This window comes from Rana temporaria, chromosome 2, assembly GCF_905171775.1.
Source record: "Rana temporaria chromosome 2, aRanTem1.1, whole genome shotgun sequence".
NCBI lineage: Eukaryota > Metazoa > Chordata > Amphibia > Anura > Ranidae > Rana > Rana temporaria.
The window spans coordinates 90,021,464-90,043,416 of record NC_053490.1 but is presented as its reverse complement, the minus strand read 5'-3'; the positions used below and the strand labels follow the sequence as shown (position 1 = coordinate 90,043,416).

Below are 21,953 nucleotides of genomic sequence, written 5' to 3'. Positions count from 1 at the left end.
TACTTGTGATGGTAAAATTACATAATTTTTGTATTCAATATAGATTATATAGGCAAGTTTCTTCTTCAACACAAAGGACAACTTAAAGGAGAACTAACGTTTGACAGTATAGTGCCCCCCCCCCCCCCCCACTTCCCAACTAGTCGTTACACTTTTCAGGAGCTTCCAAACACTGCTCAACAGCCGATCTCTGCTATGAATTAAAGGAGTTGTAAAGGAAAACATTTTTTTTTGCTGAAATGACTGTTTACAGGGTATAGAGACATAATAGTTAACCGATTCCTTTTAAAAACGATTAAAAATAGATAAAAATCAATCATATAATGTACCTGTAGTTTCAGTTTCGTTTTTGCATCTAGCTTAGTTTTTGCATGTTATTTGATGCATCTGTGCTGGACAGAGCCATAGAGCAGTGATGGTTTGGAAAACGAAACTAGAATCTCTCAGTACTGTGATCATCAGGAAACAGACAACCAGGACGTGTTCAGAACAGAGCAGAATTACAGCAACATCAGAGCAAAAACGAACAATGAGGACATGAAACCAGGACTGCAGTAAGGTAAAGGAAGCTATTTAGCTAAAAAAAAAAAATCCTTTAGTGACCCTTTAAGTGACCGAGAACGAGCAGTTAAAAAAGTTATGTTATCGCTCTTTTAGCCCTATGATTTTTGGATGCAAAAAAAAAAAACGGATCTCCCGCAAACATGGTGGGTTGTTACCTTCTCAGATACTCCCCCACCCAGTGGATCCAGAGATGTCCTGCCGAATCCTCTTAGAATTCTGTGCCCACACATGCCGTCATCTTTTTAAGTGACGTCATTGAGACTCCCTCCGGCTCTTTTAGGTTTAGCCATCAGGCCTCTCCATGACATGGTGCTAGGCCCACCCCCCACCCCCCCCCCTTCCTCTTTCCACAATGAAGGACTATGCCTCCTGGAAAATATGTTGTATATCCCAGGGGGCACAGCGGGGCAAAGTGCACGTCAAAGTGCATCGGGGGCATGCCCAAAGTTGTTCATGATAAAAAGGTAAACACGAAAAAAAAAGTGGGCTCCATATGAAGAGGAAGAAAGGCAATTTATATTTGAGGGTGAAGATCTGCTTTAACCACTTAAGGACCGCCTCCTGCACATTTACGTCGGCAGAATGGCACATGCACGTACAGGTACGTCCTGTGCTAGTGCCCAGCCGCGGGCGCGCGCCCGAGGTGCGTGCGACCCGGTCCGAAGCTCCGTGACCGGGACCCGCGATCGGTCCCCGGAGCTGAAGAACGGGAAGAGCTGTGTGTAAACACAGCTTCCCCGTTCTTCACTGTGGCGGCATCATCGATCGTGTGATCCCTTTTATAGGGATACACAATCGATGACGTCACACCTACAGCCACACCCCCTACAGTTAGAAACACATTAGGTCATACATAACCCCTTCAGCGCCCCCTTGTGGTTAACTCCCAAACTGCAATTGTCATTTTCACAGTATACAATGCATTTTAAATGGTCCCAAAAATGTGTTAAAATTGTCCGAAGTGTCAGCCATAATGGCGCAGTCACGAAAAAAATCGCTGATCGCCGCCATTAGTAGTAAAAAATATTTTTTTATAAAAATGCAATAAAACTATCCCCTATTTTGTAAACGCTATACATTTTGCGCAAACCAACCGATACACGCTTATTGCGTTTTTTACCAAAAATAGGTAGAAGAATACGTATCGGCCTAAACTGAGGGAAAAATGATTTTTTTATATATTTGTAGGGCATATTATAGCAAAAAGTAAAAAATATTGCATTTTTTTCAAAATTGTCACTCTATTTTTGTTTATAGCGCAAAAAATTTAAAAACGCAGAGGTGATCAAATACCACCAAAAGAAAGCTCTATTTGAGGGAAAAAAAGGACGCAAATTATGTTAGAGAGCCACGTCGCACGACTGCGCAAATGTCTGTTAAAGCGACGCAGTGCCAAATTGCAAAACCTGGCCGGGTCCTTTAGCTGCCTAAAGGTCCGGGTCTTAAATGGTTAAGAAAAAAAAAAGTTCCCTGAAGCTTTTGGCCTGTAGTAGGATAGGAAGTCCCATATGGCATCCTGCTTTAGCAGCTTGCAGACAAAATGGCAGTCCTTAGCCACTACAGAGCCCTTCAACACTGAAACCTCCCATTCTACTTCCTTTTTATTGGAGGAAATTGTTCTCACCTTCTGTGAAGGAATTTGCAAAGTTGACCGTATACTGATTGCTGCCGGTCACAATGTGAAAGGGAGACCAAGTACACACAACCTGATATTATGTAAGTTCACTGGTAATGTTTATCCTGGCTGACACTTTAACTTCCTCCCAGTGTCATCTTCTCCATGGCTGCTAAGCACAGGTCTGTCTTCTTTAAGCTGACATCTTTGGTTTATGCCTCAAATGTGCCTCCGGGAATATAGCCCTTAATACTTGTTGATCTTTGTCTTGCACTTGACACATTCAATCACATGTGTTTCAACAGAGCTCTTTACAGGAATTAGATTTACCAGTTCTCATGGCTCATAGATTTCCATCCTTAAATGATACTCTTGTGCACTGTACTGTCTGATGTACATATTGCTGAGTGACAGTGCACTGTAAGGTTCACCTTTGACCTGCAAGCTATTGTAGGTACAAACCACATACCAAGCAGTGACTAAGCTGATGCTATGCTTGGGGTAGGCAACTCGAGGAGCTACAATTCCCAGTATGTCCAGTCACAAAACTTTTAGAAAAATCTTGCCTGGCCCTCAACCATATAAAGGGCTTTAACCACTTCCATACAGGGCACTTATACACCTTCCCGCCCAGACCAATTTTTAGCTTTCAGTGCTGTTGCACTTTGAATGACAATTGCGCGGTCATGCTACACTGTACCCAAACTAAATTTGTATAATTTTGTACCCACAAATAGAGCTTTCTTTTGGTGGCATTTGATCACCTCTGGGATTTTTATTTTCTGCAAAAAAAAAAAATGACCGGAAATTTAGAAAACAAACATTTTTTTTGTTTCCGTTATAAAAAACATTGTAAATAAGTACGTTTTCTCCTTCACTGACGGGCACTGATAAGGTGGCACTGATGGGCACCAATGAGGTGGCACTGATGTGGTGGCATTGATGATGGGCACCAATATGCGGCACTGATGGGCGGCACGGATAGGCACTGATGGGCAGATAGGCAGCACGGATGGGCAGGGATAGGCGGCACGGATGGGCAGGGATAGGCAGCACGGATGGGCAGGGATAGGTGGCACGGATGGGCAGGGATAGGCAGCACGGATGGGCAGGGATAGGCGGCACGGATGGGCAGGGATAGGTGGCACGGATGGGCAGGGATAGGTGGCACGGATGGGCAGGGATAGGTGGCACGGATGGGCAGGGATAGGTGGCACGGATGGGCAGGGATAGGTGGCACGGATGGGCAGGGATAGGCGGCACGGATGGGCACTGATAGGCGGCACGGATGGGCACTGATAGGCGGCACGGATGGGCACTGATAGGCGGCACGGATGGGCACTGATAGGCGGCACGGATGGGCACTGATAGGCGGCATGGATGGGCACTGATAGGCGGCATGGATGAGCACTGATAGGCGGCATGGATGGGCATATATGGGCACTAAAAAAAAATAGATGGGCACTACCTAATGTGTTGTACTAATGGATGCCAATCAGTGGCATCCATTGTGGCACTGATTGGCATCCATTATGTGTCATCCCTGGTGGTCTAGGGTGGCATACCTTTGATTTAAATCCCTGGTTGGTGATCTAGTGGAATCCCTGGTGGTCCAGTGGGCATCCCTGGTGGTCCAGTGGGCATCCTCAGGGGGGGCCGTGCTGATAATCGATCAGCACAAACCCCCTCCTGTCAGAGGAGCAGCTGATCGGCTCTCCTCTACTCGCGTCAGACAGACGCGAGTGAGGAAAAGCCGATTACCGGCTTTTGCTGTTTACATCGTGATCAGCCGTGATTGGACATGGCTGATCACGTGATAAAGAGTCTCCGTGTGAGACACTTTACCTAGATCGGTGTTGCGGGGTGTCAGACTGACACCCTGCAACAACGATCGCCGCGATGCGCGCCCCCGGGGGTGCGCAGCGGCTCAGAATCCTGAGGACGTCCTATGACGTCCAGTCAGGATTCTACAACCACTTTGCCACCGTCAATCTGTCATTGGCGGGCGGCAAGTGGTTAAAGAGGATCTCTGGGAAACTCCCCTTCATAAGCCGGCCAGTGGGCTGAACAAAGAAAAAACAAGGTGGAGAGAGGAATCCTCCCCACCAGGACATTATACTTTATTCTGATAACTGCACCCACTGTTACAAACAAAACAATTGAGCAAGGACCGCCACACACCGATTGAAATCCAAACATCCATGTCAATTGGTGTATGGCCAACTTTAGTCTGTGACCTCTTGAGCTCCCCTGATTCAAAAATTGCGCACTCTCTGCTTACTCTGGAACACGAGAGAGAATCTGTGCACCAGTGGCGGCTCGTGCTCCATTTTTTTGGGGGGGGGGGGGGGGGGGGGGGCAGGACTCCAAAAACAAAACACCCACCACTCCCACACCCCGTTGGGTCTTTTGATTGATCCCCCTCCCCACTCCCGTTGCTTGCGCGTCCACTCACCAGCCCTGTGCTTACCCCAGCTAGGTCACAGACAGCTTCGGCTCCTTCCTGCGTCTCCTCCTCGGCAGCTTCCCCTGCGTCTCATTCTCCTCGGCTGTAAATGAGGTTGATTCTCCTCTCAACCAAACAGGTCCTAAGACCCGATTCCCGATTAGCCAAGAGGAGAATCAGGATAACAGTAGCGAATATTAAATTTGCTATTGTCACACAGCTGGGTGGGCTCAGGGCGCAGTGCTCTGTGACCCAAGCCTCAGGCTCTAATCATGTGCTTCCAAAAAAAACAAAAAAAAAACCAACCCATTGGAATTCATGCCTCCGGCACCCCACATGTAGATTAGGGGGCCGAACGCATGGATTAGGTGGACGGACCGCCACTGGTGTGCACCACTGAATCATGTGACTTGAGGTTACAGTGATGCACAAAATCACTATGAAAGTCTTTATGGAAAAACTTCAAACAAACCGTGCATATCATAAATCATACAAATTTGATATACAAATCTAGAATAAAAATTGCATAAACTGCAAAAAGTCCCAGTATTGCAGTCCCAAAATGATGATTTTAAGCGTCAGTGCTCCTATGGACTCCTTGTAATGCAAAAAAGTGCTGGTGCTTATGGACATAACACAGAGCTCCCCTCCACAGTGCTTTCTGTGTCCCACATGGACTAACACTCACAATATATGTTTGACCAACTATCTTTAGTATGATCAATAGCACTTGTAGGGCAGTCCCCTGGTTGGTTGATGCCGTTTAAGTTTCGCCAGATAATATTCACCATACCCGACAAAGTTGCTCAGAGGGAAGGATGACAAAAGACATAGCGTAAAACCACGCCAGTAAATTTACAGATATGCACTCACTTGCTGGGGTGCACTATTACCTGGCACCTGGTGTAAACAGCCTCGAGTGTGTAAGAGGACGACGACGGCCACCTGATAGCGGAAGTGAGGAACAAGTTACCGCCTAGAAATGACATCAGTGGACGTTGCGTCACACCCATATGACCAAAGCCTAGACACATCCCCTTACACATACAAGGTTGTTTACACCAGGTGCTGGGTAATAGGGCACCGCAGCAAGCGAGTGCCTTTCTGTGCATTTCTTTTAATCAACACATTTGCTGGAGTGGTTTTACGCTATGAAATTCACCTGTTGTCATCCTTACCTCTGAGCAACACTGTCGGGTATGGTGATTATTTTGCAAAGTTAAGGGCATCGATCAGCCAGGGGAATGCCCCACAAGCTAGAGATTTGGTCAAACGTATAGAGTGAGTATTAGTCCATGTGGGGCACAAAAAGCACTGTGGAGTGGAGCGCTGTGTTAGGTCTATAAGAAAGCACCAGCACTTTTTTGCATTACAAGGAGTACATAAGAGCACTGACACTTAAAATTAAATCATCACATTGGGACTGCAATACTGGGACTTTTTGCACTTTATGCAATTTCGATTTTAGATTTGTATATCGAATTTGTATGTTTTAGGATAGGCACGGTTTATTTGAAGTTTTTCCTTAATTAATTTGTGTTTTATAACATACATATTTAACGGCAGCAGTCATTTGTATACTGTATGTGTACTGTTCTATTTGAACGCATTACACATCCTAGGTGCAAAGCATTCGTTCACTTTAACTATGAAAGTCTTGCTGAATCTGGCTGCATGTGATTATATGCAACTGAATTAAATACATAGACTGACTAGCACTATTGAAGTTTTCTTGTTGCAATAAGTTGCTCTTTAAAGCGGGCAAGGCAATGATATAATGGGCTAGAATGTGATGCATACTAGCCCATTATGAGAAACGTACCTTCGAACAAAGCCACCCAGCGCCATTATGTCACCGCTTAAAGTGCTGACACCTTCCCCCGGTCTTCCTTCCCGGTTTCCTCGCCTCCAGCTACATGAGTGGCCGGGGGCACGATGACATCACTCCTGTGCAATGCGCGCGGGAGCCGTCATTTACGGCAGAGGCTCTGAAGGTCCGGCACTGTAAGCCAGACCTTTAAAGCGCATACGCCGGTGATGTCATTGGCTGCACGCACTCTTAGGAGATCTTAACAGTACTTATAGGCAAGCCTTATTATAGGCTCACCTGTAGGTACAAGTGGTGTACCAGAGTTCACTACTACTTTAAAGACAAACTCCAAGCAAAATAAAAAGACCATTCAATCCAGTTGTATATTGCATTTTTTTACAAACATCTGGTACAAGAACCTGAATCAGTGTTTAACTACTTGCCAACCAGCCGCCGCAGTTCTACGGCGGCAGGTCGGCTCCCCTGCGCGAGAGCCCGTAGCTCTATGTCGCCTCGCAAAGCAGCCACTAGGGGCGCGCTCCCCCCGTTCGTCCCTGATCCCAACGCGCGTGCCCGGTGGGTGCGATCACCGCCAGGCACCCGCGATCGCTCGTTACAGAGCAAGAACTGGGAACTGTGCATGTAAACACACAGCTCCCGGTCCTGTCAGGGGAGAAATGCCTGACCGTCTGTTGGGAATATTTTGATGGGGGCACTTGTGGTGACAACTTTCTTGGAGGGCATTTCCTTTATTATGGAGAGATTTTCTCTTGCTTCGTAGTTTTACAGGACAGGAAGTAAAGAAACATCATCCCAATAATACCACCGGATGGAGCTTTTAAAGGGATTGTAAAGGTTCGTCTTTTATTTTCTAAATCGGTTACTTTAAGCTAGTGTATTGTTGGTGCACTTACCTTTTCCTTCAATTTCCCTTCTAAATGTTTATTTTCTTTGTTTGAATTTATCACTCCCTGTTTCTCCTCAGTAAGCTTTCCACCATCACCTGAGCGGTGGAAAGTCATTTAGAACAGCTTACTGAACACCTTACTGAGGAGAAACAGGAAGTGAGAAATTCAGACAAAGAAAAAAAACATTTAGAAGGGAAATGGAAGAAAAAGGTAAGTGAACCAACAATGCACTAGCTTAACTGCTTAAGGACCGCCTCCTGCACATTTACGTTGGCAGAATGGCACGGCTGGGCACATGCACGTACAGGTACGTCCTGTGCTAGTGCCCAGCCGTGCCCAGCCGTGGGCGACCCGGTCCAAAGCTCCGGGACCCGATCGCCGCTGGAGTCCCGCGTTCGGTCCCCCGGAGCGAGCTGTGTGCAAACACAGCTTCCCTGTTCTTCACTGTGGCAGCTTCATCGATCGTGTGATCCCTTTTATAGGGATACACAATCGATGACGTCACACCTACAGCCACACCCCCTACAGTTAGAAACACAGTATGTCATACATAACCCCTTCAGTGCCTCCATGTGGTTAACTCCCAAACTGCAATTGTAATTTTCACAGTAAACAATGCATTTTAAATGCATTTTTTGCTGTGAAGATGACAATGGTCCCAAAAATGTGTCAAAATTGTCCGAAGTGTCCGCCATAATGTTGCGGTCGTGAAAAAAAATCGCTGATTGCCGCCATTACTAGTAAAAAAAAAATATTAATAAAAATGCAATAAAACTATCCCCTATTTTGTAAACGCTATAAATTGTGTGCAAACCAACCGATAAACGCTTATTGCGATTTTTTTTACCAAAAATATGTAGAAGAATACGTATCGGCCTAAACTGAGGAATTTTTTTTATTTTTTTTTAATATATTTTTGGGGGATATTTATTACAGCAAAAAGTAAAAAATATTGCATTTTTTTCAAAATTGTCGCTTTATTTTTGTTTATAGCACAAAAAATAAAAACTGCAGAGGTGATCAAATACCACCAAAAGAAAGCTCTATTTGTGGGAAAAAAAAGACACCAATTTTGTTTGGGAGCCACGTCGCACGACCGCGCAATTGTCTGTTAAAGCGACGCAGTGCCGAATCGCAAAACCTGGCCGGGTCCTTTAGCTGCCTAAAGGTCCGGGTCTTAAGTGGTTAAAGTAACCCATTTCGAAAATAAAAAACAAACCTTTACAACCCCTTTATATCTCACCCACTATCTAAAATGAATAAAAAAAAAAAGTCTGGCTTTAGATATTGTCTCAAGGCTTGGGAATTACTTACACGTCTGTTAATTACAAGGAAGGGCAACTTATGGTTTTAGACAGCGCAGCATTTGTTGTGTTTACCATTTGGAAACCAGGGGATTGTAAACTGTCAGTTAAGATTATGTCAGCAGATGGATTATCACTAGATGATTGTGGTTACGCCAATAAAAAGATCTCCCAAACTCATGGAAGTCACATCACATAACATATTTGTATTTGCTTTGGAACACATACGGTATCTCCATAAGAATATACTGCATGTAATAAAACATTTCTTCCAGACTTGATATAAATGAAGATAAAAGATAGTTAGTGACATGTACAAAAACAGCAGAGCCATAAGGCTGTATCTAATAAAATAGAATTGTGAGGTCACGCGGCCTGATTTTATTTGTTGTTTCACCATTTAGTGCTGGAGATTTCTCTAGAATTATGTAATTGTATACTTCCACAAAGTATTCAATTCATTCAAATTGCCCCCCAAGCTAATAAAAGGATCACATTTGTTTTTTGTTGATGAAATAAATAGAAAAATTACTTCCCATAATCCAAGGTTCATTTGGGACAACCAGTGCCCACCCTGAAGCCCTTCTTTTCAACGGTCTCTGACCAAACTTGTGCACACCCTTCTCGCTGGCGTTACCATGTGCGGTAAAACCAGCAGCCACTGCTGCTCCGGCATTGTATAATATGACCTATGAAGGCTCGCCCCACAATCCATGGGGTTGGTGAGAAGAGGAACAGAGTGGTACAAAACTCTCTGCCTTATCTATGGACAAAACCAGCATGAGATCCTTTATTAGCTTGGGAAGGGGAGGGGTCATCTTTACTTCCTTCTTGGAGATTAGCTTTAATAAAAATTACATATGAGAAATTTGCGCTCATCTTGGAATTCTGTAGATCAGGATTTCTCCAATTATTATTATTATTTTTGATTGAGAGAATTCTCAAAGTTTTTAATGTGCAGGAATCTTTAAACTGTTTCTGTTCTCAGTGTATATGGAGGGTGTTGGTTTTCTTTTTTGGTTTAACTGGATGGACTTGTGTCTTTTTTCAACCAGATTAATTATGCGACATTTTTTGCTGTGTGATGTGATCCTTAAACCCTTTAACGAGCCATTATAAAATGACGCCGGCAGGAACCCTCCCTCCCTCCAGGTGGACATCATATGACATCCTTTCTTCCCGGCAATCTAGGGCACACGCGGCACCGCTCGTGACCCGGTGCGCATGCCCGGCGGACATCCTGTGATTGCCGGCGATCACGGCAGGAGTGAGGATCTGTGTGTTTGTAAACACACAGATCCACCTCCTGTCAGAGGCGAGGAGACCGATGTGTGTTCCCAGTACAGAGGAACACACATCGGTCTCCTCCCCTTATGAGTCCCCTTCCCCCTACAGTTAGAATAACTCCCAGGGAACATATTAACCCCTTCCTTGCCAGTCACATTTACACAGTAATCAGTGCAGTTTTATAGCACTAATAGCTGTATAAATGTGAATGGTCCCAAAAATGTGTCAAAGGTGTCTGATATGTCCGCCACAATGTCATGGTCACAAAAAAAAAAAAAAAAAACGCAGATCGCCGCCATTACTAGTAAAAAAACAAATAAAAATGACATAAATCTATCCCCTATTTTGTAGACGCTATAACTTTTGCGCAAACCAATCAATATACGCTTATTGCGTTTTTTTTTTTTTTTTTTTACAAAAATTAGGAAAAAGAATACGTATCGATCTAAACTGAGGAGGAAAAAAAATTGCGATATTTATTAAATCGAAAAGTAAAAAATATTGTGTTTTTTTAAAAATTGTCGCTCTTCTTTTGTTTATAGTGCACAAAATAAAAACCGCAGAGATGATCAAATACTACCAAATGAAAGCTCTATTTGTGGGGGAAAAAAAACCAAACATTTTATTTGGGGACAGTGGTGCATGACCGCGCAATTTGGCAATCAAAGTGCAACAGCGGTGAAAGCTAAAAATTGGTCTGGGAAGGAAGGGGGTGAAAATGCCCTGTATGGAAGGGGTTAAATAAACTTTGGACCCTTTTGGAGATCTTGGTGTGCTGATCATATATCTTTCGCTCTGAATATTTCCGGTCTACAGCACCCATTTACCCAACAGCCATTACAGGAACATGTGCATTGGGAAGGTTTCTCTGGACTATGTGCTTATACGAATACAAGAAAAATTCCAAGAAAAATAATGTATTTAGAACCTTTTACTGCAATAGGAACATATGGTTAAATGTCCTTTAAACACGAAAACTATGTAATAAGGAAGTGTGTGCATACACAGAATAATCTAAGGGTGGATGTTTCATGCTGGGTACCCATTATTGTAGCAACTTATGTATTGCAGGGAACCTTGTTTGAAGTATTTGCTTAGTTAGACCCCATTATATATAATACAATGTAAACATACTGTAACACCACAAGTACAGTATTTATCCATTGTATGACTACTTCACCTCAACAGAAGAGTCCTCTGATACTATATATGTGCAGGAAACCTTTCTTCCAATGAAAGTAGAAGGCTGTTATCTTCCAAATAATGGAGCTAAAAAAAAAAAAAAAAAATTGGCTGCAACATTACAGCCCGGTCAGGAAATTTTTAAGCATGTCTTTAGCTGGCAATACATCATACTATTTTCTTATTCAGTTTCTTTTAGCTTTACCTTAAACTTTGTACTATTGTACTTTGTGTCAATTGATTGCATACAATTTAAAGCGTTTAGGTTTTATTCCCTATTATAAGGTTTTGGTAAATCTAAAGGAAAACTGTACAAGATAATTGTATAATGTATGGCAGCCTTGGTGCATTTCACTTCTATCATTATTTTAAAAAGGTTTTATTGGTCTTCAATCCAGCCACGTGATGCCATGGTTCTTTTTCCTCCAGCAGTGGGCTGGTCATTATTGGTCCCATTCTGCAGCATTTTCCTGTAAGCACTGGGTGTCTTGATAATCCACTCTCAGGGAAATGGCCCTTGATGCCCTGAGCACATAAAAAGTAGGCGGAATAATGCCTGGAGTCATTCAACCAGGGAGAGGACTGCCGCTGGACCGTAGATTGGTGAATCTGCAGAGAACAGTGCTAGAGATAGTGGGGTAGATTCAGATAGATCAGCGGATCTTTAGATCATTGGTTTCGACGTGTACGTAAATTACGTCCATCCGTATTCACGACCGACTTACGCAAACAACGTAAAAAATGTAAAACTCGGCGCGGGAACGACGGCCATACTTAACATAGGATACGCCGCATATAGCATGGGTAACTATTCGCCGGAAAAAGCCGAACGCAAACGACGTAAAAAAAAAGCGGCGGGCGTTCGTTTCTGAATCGCGGAAATCCTCATTTGCATATTCGTCACGTGTAAAAAATGAAACGCCACCTAGCGGCCAGCGGGAGAATGCAGCCTAAGATCCGACAATGTAAGTCACTTACACCTGTCGGGTTTTAGGGAGATCTATGCGGAACCTGATTCTATGAATCAGCCGCATAGATCCGACCGTCGGATCTCAGAGATACGACGGCGTATCAGGAGATACGCCGTCGTATCTCTATCTGAATCTGCCCCAGTGTGATTATTAGAGGAAGAGCTGCTATTTTACTTATTGCAGGGTTACTCAATGTTTTTTTGTTTTAGCTGAAGTAGGCTGTCTGGACCCCAACTTTTGACCCCTATGGGCACAAGTCACAATGTGTGTTTAGCATCTAAGTGGGAACCTGTACTATTTAGCCAAGGAAAAAAAATACTCAAAGTGCATTTCTCAGTTTTAAATACAAGCTCAACTTTAATCACCCATCAGCTTCTTGGGTGTCCTGGGGATTACCATAAAGGTGATTTTCCTCTCGAGATCCCCGTTCTACTCAACTCCGAGAACCGGAACCTCCCACCAAGTTCTATATTGTTTATATGCCTTACAAGAAAACAACAATAAATAGGGGTGCCAATAATCTTCACAAACAAGAGTGATTTGTCATTACTGGTATAAGTCAAATTTGTGCCGGGGTTTTTACCTTTTATAAAATATCCTGAGCGATTTAATTAGTAGTTTCCCCAGCAAAAATACGCAACTCCCCCCCTGGCCCATTGCAAAATCTCACTGCTAATGTTGAATTCTCCATGGTAAATTATGAATAAACACAATGCTGGATAAGCGTTTGCAGCGACAACCTATTTACTGTGTGTTTGCAAGCAAATAAGTTCATGAAATGTAGACAACACCATTTGATGTTGAGAGTGCCTAAGGAAGACCTTACAGCACGGCCTACTGTACATCGACCAAGAGGATTCTTTCTTTCACATCCTGGCTGCCAGTGCATGCTAAGGTTTACCAGCTGAAGAGCCTTCAAGTTGCCCATACAAACAAAAGTCCAAATCCAAAGTTTCTAGAGAAATGCACAACAGGATGGAGCAGATGTTGGCAGAGATGTGCGGGAGAAGAAGCCAAAAGTATCCTGGAATGTGAGTGTAAAATTGATCAAAGGTTTCCTGCTCATCAGACTTGGCCTTACAATAATATATAAATATAGCTGCACTATTTCCTCAAGCCTAGTCCAGACATTACAGTACAAATTCCACACTAAAGAATCAATCTGCTCCAGCGAGGCAGAATGACAGCAACTTAGAACAAGCAGACTGATTACAAACCAGAAAACAGCAGCCTCACTATACTGAACATTAGGAAAATGTCTTGTATTTATTGAACACATCTTTCAATGTACAAGGTGCAAAACATCAAGTAAATATAAACCCAGAGATCTGAGACCAAGTCTATTGTCCACTCCCCAATACTAGCGGTCATGTGCCATTTTCATAGTCTATGGAGGCCTCAAGAAGCACTTAGTAGTTGGGATGCCTGAGGTGCAGTACCCATAGATCTTCAGCTATGAATCTGGGGATACTGTTTTGTTATGTTTTATTTTTAATATTTAATGGAAACATGGTTAGCCTCACATGCTATGCTAGGTGCACACTGGTCGTTTGACACATTTTTGGGCACTTGGATGCAAGAGATGCAACCACCAGTCTAGTTGCCAGCAGCCTATGAACATCTATGACAGGCTTATGAAGAGAAAAAGGCCTATGTTTAACGTACAACCGAACAGGGTGATACTGTGGATGTACCAGTAACCGGTGTGCCACCGTCCCGATAGTATTGGAATTGGCTAAGGGCTAGTAATTGTGGACTTTGAAGGCACACAGTACATCAGATCAGGAAGGATTTTTTTCCCCCTGCTGTAGCAAATTGGATCATGCTCTGCTGGGGTTTTTTTGCCTTCCTCTGGGTCAACTGTGGGTATGGAGTTGGGTGTATAGGATTGTACTGTGTTTTTTATTTTGTTTGTTTATTTTTTGTGGTTGAACTGGATGGACTTGTGTCTTTTTTCAACATAACTATGTAACTAGTACATATGGTAAGAAAACTAAATTTTGTAATTTTTAGATTGTATGTTTTTTATATGTATGATGTACCTATACATTTAATTTGTTTTTTGTATATGTTTTAATAGATTGAATTGTCTGTGCTCCTGAGGAAGCGCTACCTATAGCGCGTAACATGTAGAGCGAGCCCTTCTGTTCCTCTGGACTACCACTTGGTTACACACTACACATTCAACTTTACAATTATGCTCTATATCTGAGCCTCCTATGGTAGAACTGTATCATAATTGTGATAACCAGGTATTTACTTGATTTCTTTTGATTTTGTGTCTGTTTTTATGACATTCTTATAAAATCAATGACAGGCTGAATTATTCAGAGGCTAGACCATTTAGGCCTGTTATGGGACGGCGGTGAGTTGGGTCCTTGGGATCCAGGTTAGGTTTTTTCAAGATGGGCTGGATTGTGCCCTCTTTCAACAGGGATGGCACTGTGCCTTCCTTAAATGACTGGTTTATAAGCTGTGTGATGGGTGGTGCCAGGATGTCGGCACATTCCTTCAGCAGTTTGGTGGGGATGATATCATTGGGCGATGTGCTGTTCCGCAAAGCACCAATGATATTTTTTGTGGTATCGATGGAGATCGGTTCCAGAGTGAACTTTGTTGATTGTAGAGCGTTTCTGTGGGTGTTTTGTGGTTGATTGACGGTGGGGTTGAGGGGGGTATTGTTTTGCATGATGCTTTCCCGGATTCTTTCAATTTTGTTGATGAAGAAATCCGATAGTTCATTGCAGAACTCTTGGGTGTCTGAGTTGGGGACTTCAAGACATCCTGGATTCATGGTCTGGGTGACCATCTTGAAGAGTTCGCGGGGGCGGTTTAGGGCGCTGTTAATCGCCATAGAAAAAATGATGTTTCTTGGCTTTGAAGATTTCTTTATGATATCGTGTTGTTATTGCCTTGTAGATGATGAGGTTATCCTCTGCAGGACTTCTTTTCCAGGCGGCTTCCGCCCTTCTGCGCTCTTGCTTCAGAAGCGACAGCTGGTTGTTGAACCAGCCGGACTTTCTTTTTCGGATGCAGGCTTTGCGTTTCGGTGCTACTAAATCGGCTGACTGTAGCAGGGCTGCGTTTATGGCATCCAGTGTATCTGCGGCTGTTTGATGTGGATGGATTGTTTTGATTCTGTTTCCCAAGGTAGATTTGAAGAGTTCCGAATGGAGCTTCTTCTGAGATCTAGCCCAGTGTATTGTCACCGGCTTGGGTGCTTTTATCACTGGGGGAATTTTGGAGATTATGAAATTAATTGCATGGTGGTCTGTCCATGGCAATGGTTCATTTTCTAAAATGCTTATTTTCAGATTTTGTCTGAAAATTAGGTCGAGTGTGTGACCTGAAGCATGTGTTGGCCCGCATATAAGTTGCTGTAGCCCTAATCCCTCCAGGTGATCAATGCAGGCGTCCGCAATGGGATCCTGTGCGGAGTTGGCCCACAGATTAAAGTCCCCAAGCAGCAAAAGGTGTTTGCTGTTAAGGGTATAAGTGGATATAAACTCCGTTAATGATGGCAAAAACTGCGATTTTGGCCCAGGTGGCCTATAGCAGAGGAGAATGTGAACAGTCTCCTGGGGGGAAGTTTGAAGTTGAAGAGTAAGGGTTTCCATGAATGGAAGAGGATTTTGAAGGGCTGGCTTAGTGATTGTAATGCGATTCTTGTGGATCACCGCCAGGCCTCCTCCTCTTTGCCCTATTCTGTTTTCCGTTATAATGCGATAGTTTTCTGGCACCAATTCTCCGAGAATGGTGTTGCAGTCGTCTGAGAGCCAGCTTTCTGTAATAAAGAGGCAGTCTAGATCGTTTTGTAGTAAGAAATCGTGGATTTCTAATCGGTGTTTTACTGCCGATCTTGTGTTGATCAAAGCACATGATATGTGCTCGAGCTGGGTTAAATAGTTAAAATTTTTGATGGTCGATCGTCGATCGAATCTCAAAAGTTGCTCTATTTTTAAGGCCTTTTTGGTGACGGCTGGTAATGCTGTTGCGAATTGTCTCAGACCCCGAATAGAGTCCGCAGAGTATCGCAGATTAGCCATTGTCGCCAGTCACATTGTCGTCAGTCTTTCCTAATTGCGGCGGCCGCGAATGAGGCCTGGTCTGGCGCGGATGCGGGAAGAGCCGCGAGACGCCGGACGTGATGGGTGGAAGACTGTCCAAGTGAGCCGTCACTCGTTGAGTCTTCTCTCCCCGATTGGTCCAGAGGAAGGCGAAAAACCCCAGGCGTGCTGTGCCAATCTGCAGCGATCGGGGGAAAAAATTCCTTCCTGACCCCTTAACGGCGATCGGTGCAACCCTGGATCAATTGGCTAGGGGGGTGTGGTGGACCCTGCCTGGCTGCACTACCCCTGGGGAGAGCCGACTCGTTTGAGAGCGTCCTGCTCTCACTATCCCTGGGGTGAGCAGACTAAGATGAGAGCGTCTGCTGCACCGCTGAATCTATATAGCAAGAGTTCCAACTTTATTAGCTGCAAGCTTGTTCTGGATCAGTGATTGAAAAAAAAAAAAAGTGACAGGAATTGATGCTTGTGGGCCAAAACAACCAGTGTACATGAGGCCTTAGGCTGGCCATACATTTCTCTTGTACATTTTTACTTTAGATTTACCAAAACCATAAAATATGAGATCAAACCGAAACACTTTCAATTAATATGCAATTAGGCAGGACCTTGCATTACCACCTACCTAAACATTGTTGCCGACAGAAAAATCCTTCATGGAAACAATTTTCTAGATGGCAGTGGCCTCTTTTAGCAGAATGTGTGCTGCCACACTACAAAAATGGTTCAAGAATGGTTTGAGGAACACAAGTTCAAGGTATTGACTTGGCCTCCACATTCTTCAGCTCTCAATCCAATTGAGCATCTGTGGGTTATGCTGGAAAAACAAGTCCAATACATGGAGGCCCCACTTGCAACTTACAGGACTTATAGAATGGGCTACTGACGGCTTGGTGTCAGATACCACAGCATATCTTTAGAGCTCTAGTGGCATCTATGCCTTAACAGGTCAGGGTTGTTTTGGCAGCAAAAGGGGACCTACCTAATATTAGATGGGTGGTCGTAAAAAGTTATGTCTGATCAATGCATGTGCCGAGTTTGTACAGAAACAGTGCTTATCTGTGTTTGGTTATCTATCAGGCAATGTGTAATGGGGTGATACTGCGCTGGTCAGTAATATTGTGGAATTAATTAATCTAGATAGTGAAACAATACCACAAATATAAATAATATTGAAATCAATAACATGTGAATGCTGCTGCAGCCAAAAATGTTAGATAGAACATCAAAAGACAATATAAATGGAATTAAGCTGCGCTGCGCTAATGGTGTAGCATATAAATATAATCTATACCCAACATGAATGGTGATAATAAATACATATAAAAAAACAACCATAAAAGTGATTATAAGTTCTTAAAAAACTTAAATAAAGTGACATGTGCACACATGCATCTCGGTGCAAACCACATGTATAAAGTCCCAAAGGAAAAATTCAAAAGTATTCAATCTCCGTGCAGATTTCTAATGCCAGAAAAGAAAGTGCTGAAAGTGTCCAGGGAAATCGTGTCTGAGTAGCAGGATAGACGAAAGCCTCCACCTCCTATCTATATCCTGCTTACCAAATTGAATGGATCCCTAATGAAAGAGAAGGCTGGCAGTTACTAGCATAACTCCCACAGACAGAGGCATGATGGGACTTGTAGTTTTGCAACAGCTGGAGGGCCACCCGTTTCAGACCCCTGATTTACAATCACTTCAAGGCTACTATCTTAGGTCAAAATATGCAATGGTACAAAGCTGTGCTCATAACATCTCACAGTTTAAAGAACACCAAAATGAAGGTCCAGTTTCCCAAGTTCTGCGAGAAGATTCTTCTCTAATATGACAATCTAGGAACAGGGCTTTGTTCACATAAAAAACATCTGAACTGTTGATAAACCATCACATCAGCAGCTGTTGTTTGCCAAACATACACCCTGGTCAAGAGAACAGACAAAAAGAGAAGAAGATCAAACGTCTCTTGTTTTCACTTTACCTTCTACCATGAGTATGGGCTCCTTTCCACCACCATGTGCCAGCATCTCCCTGCGATAGCGCTCTCCCATCACCCTGTGGACAAGACAGATCCTGTTACTGCCACCTGCATGCTCGGTTCTCATAAGGACATGCTGTTATAAGTCTCGTTTCCTGACTGATACAGATTTAATGAAGCCTGCTGCCCCCATGACACAATGACAGCCTTCATTCTTCAGAGACCTCAGGAAGAGTTCTTGCCATCTCAAAAAACTCTCTGCTGAATGATGGCCACTGTACTGGGTCCCAATATATGCAGATTCATTTACATATATACAGTACCAAGCTCACATTTCCTTTGAAGGAGTCAATAAAATCTAAAACTGTATACAGAAGAATTCACAGAATTAACGCTGAAGTTTTTTTTTATCGTTATCAGGGAGAGTACTTACATGAAGGGCGAGTGGCTGCTCTGTTGCTTAAAACCTTGTGTCCTTGTTCCCCTGGATACCCCCACAGCTGTGATCTTCCAAGGCTTTGGAGGGGTTTATATAAGCGGCTTCACATGTCTCAGAAATTCGCCAAAAAAAGTGACTACTATGCCTGTCCTTTCCAACCCTCCGCTACATTCATAGAAACTATACTATCAGATCCCACAATGGAAATTGCTCTATGAATGGAGGAGGCAGACCTTTTTTTCATCGTCCTGTTCTCTATTCATAATGCACTTGTTACTGTGGGAACAGATAGTAGAGTTTTTGTGAATTGTGGAAGGAGTCGGCATACTCTGCACTAGAGATGGGCTTGAGCGTGTTCGAAATCACATGCGTTAGATCCCGCCAGGAAGCCGACACTGCTCAGGGACAATCACAGGCAGTGAGACATTTCCTGATCTGTGCAGCTGCAAACCAGGAAATGTCTCACTGCCTGTAATTAGCCATGTGCAGTGTCGGCTTCCTGGCAGGATCGAGCACATGGGATTTCTAACACGCCCAAGCCCATCTCTACTCAGCACTTATGATGAGTGCTTGTCACAGGTGGTGCTGCTCGTAATAAGACCTGCAGCACTGGAAGATCACTGTTGTAGGGGTATTGGGGTCTAAGGACAGAAGATTTCAAAGAACAGAGCAGCCACAAGCACACTGGATACTTGTCATTCATGTAAGTACTATACCTGGTGGCAACTTAAAATAATGTGTCATTTTCTGGGTTAAAAATCAATAATTTTCTTTTTCTATATTTCATAGTAGATCTTCTATGCAGATTACTTGGTTATAATATCAGTTATATGCAAGTTACTCATGCAAGCTTCCACTATAAATGAATAATTACATATATGTTAATGTAATCAAAACAACATGATATTAGGCACAAAGACATAATATCAATGCAGTAAAAGGAAACCTTGGTAGTGGGTTAGATACAAGCTTAGTACATTTACCCCTTTCTGTTTCTGTTTGAGGCTGGTAAATTGCACATTTTCAATAAAGATATTTGAGGGGAAAAAAAATGAACCCCCAATGACGTCACAACTAACAAAACACTTTGGGAGGAGCCAGGGTGTACATCACCACGCATGTGTGCCGAACAGCAGCCATCTGGGATGTGGGCAACATTGAGGTCTTACTATACACAGCACTGTCATGTAATTTTAATTAAAGCAGCGTTCCATCCAAAGCCGGGCGCCCACAGTGACAAAGAGGAGGGGGAGACAAGCGGGGCATCGTTCCCCCGCATCGCTGGGCCCTGGGACAGGAAAGTGTACAATTTTTTAAAATCAGCAGCAGCAGTATTTGTAGCTGCTGACTTTTAACAGGGGTTATAAGCCTCCCTTGCTTTATCCAAAATGAAAAAAAGTTTGGCCTATAGTTCTACTTTAGGACTGAGTGCATTTTGTTTACACATTTCTGTTGGGATAGTCCATTGCAATTAAGAGGAATTGTTTTTTCTTTTCTGCTGATCTGGAATGTATATAATAGCATAGGTTGTATATCATATTGAAATTAGGTAACACTAATTGTTTTTACCTTGGCAGCATTATCACGAGATAATTTCACAGGGTAATATCAGGTTTTGCAAATGTAACATGGGTCTGTGAGTGTTTTACAAGATGAGCAATATATTTTTTTTTTTTTCACCTGAAAGGCAAAAGCCATAATGAGCTAGTATGCACCGCATACTAGCTCATTATGAAATACTTACCTCGGAACGAGGTGAAGAGAACTTACCTGGTCCACGCCGAGCCATCTTGCTTTGTCGTGTCTTTCGGGTATCGCCGCTCCAGCGATGTGATTGGCTGGAGCGGCGATGTCGTCACTCCCGGCTGCCGGCCCTTTAGCCGAGGATTCCCTCTGCGCATGCGCCGCTGCAATCAGCGGCGCATTGCGAGCGGAATATCTCCTAAACCGCACAGGTTTAGGAGATATTCTTTATACCTACAGGTAAGCCTTATTATAAGCTTACCTGTAGGTAAAAGTAAAATAAACGCCTATACAACCACTTTAAAGCGGTGTTCCACACAAAAATTAAAAGCCAGCGGCTACACACACTGCAGCTACTGGCTTTTAATAATAGGACTCTTACCTGTCCTGGAGTCCAGCAATGTCGGCACTCGCAGCTGATGTTTCCATCAGCTTCTGGGTGCTGCCACCGCCATTGCGGGTAAGGGAACCTGGCAGTGTAGCTTTTTGGCTTCACACTGGGAACCCGACTGTGCATGCGCGAGGCCCGCTCCTCTCTCCTACTGGCCCGGCGGCCGAGGGAGGAGCCCCGCGGTGACGTCACGGGAAGTGGGAAAGGATACCGGTCATATTAGTGTTATTCAAATTACCCATCAGTGTTCATAATGTTATGGCTGATCAGTGTTAATCAAGATATCACTCTAATCAAGATATCACTCAACAACAACTGAAGTCATGCACAGTAAAGCCAACAGCCACCCCAGGAGAAAAACAGTTCATGCACAGCTATATAGTTCTCAATTATTGGTGCTCTGCAGAAAGTACCACTCCAGGCTGGCAATAAGTACAGGAACTGGAAGGTGAGTGCTCTGGTATGTAAGGATCCGTCCCACATCGAAGTCCACAGCAAAAAAAAAAAAAAAAAACACGGCCCAACAGCTGAATACCAGAACATTAGAAGTTGTAATCAAAGATGGACACATCTCCCATTGGACACAGACTTTTTGCCTTGATGCGTTTCATCCTAAACAGAGTTTAGTCAGAAAAACAAATTTTGAGGGCAAAAACCCTGTTGAGGGCAAAACGCATCATTAGCAAACCCTGTTTCTGATCTAGAGATGTGGCCATTTTTTTTTTTTTTTTTGAAAACTGATATTTTGGAATTCAGTGATTGTACAGCTTTGTCGTTTGTTGATGAAGATATCTGAAATTTTAACCAGCTATTATGAATAACAGATGTCAAACTGAATTGTAATCATGCTCCTGGGTCATGTGTATTCAAGTATTCCATTTCATTGGAAAACAGATACAATCATTAAAATAATATACTGTACTGAGCACAATATCTACTGTAAGGTACTGAGTCTTTTGAAAAGAGTTGTAATTATAGCAGCAACTCAAATAGACATAATCTGGTTTAAAAAGATAAGGAGGAAAAAAAAGTCAACGATCTTGTTAAATCATTGCACACAACACTCCTGCTTGAGCAACTATTTTTTAAGGCACTTTTTTTGTATGTTTTTTTTTTTACACATATACGTTTTGCGCAATTTTGCGCATGCGTGCGCACAAACTTATTCTCGTGTTCACAATATGTTAATGGTCATTTGCGCACAAATGTGCGCAGCCACATTACAATTAATGAGATTTTAGTTCAGTTAAA

At 43.3% G+C, this 21,953-nt stretch overlaps 1 protein-coding gene across 1 annotated transcript in view; it reads right to left on the bottom strand.

Moving 5' to 3' along the window:
• Positions 1-21,953, bottom strand: part of LOC120929225 (mitochondrial intermediate peptidase) — a 157,184-nt gene that overhangs the window by 15,327 nt on the left and 119,904 nt on the right. The window contains exon 18 of the mRNA XM_040340515.1: positions 18,133-18,206. Within this exon, the coding sequence (XP_040196449.1) occupies positions 18,133-18,206 (74 nt within the window). The remainder of the gene's footprint in view (positions 1-18,132; positions 18,207-21,953) is intronic.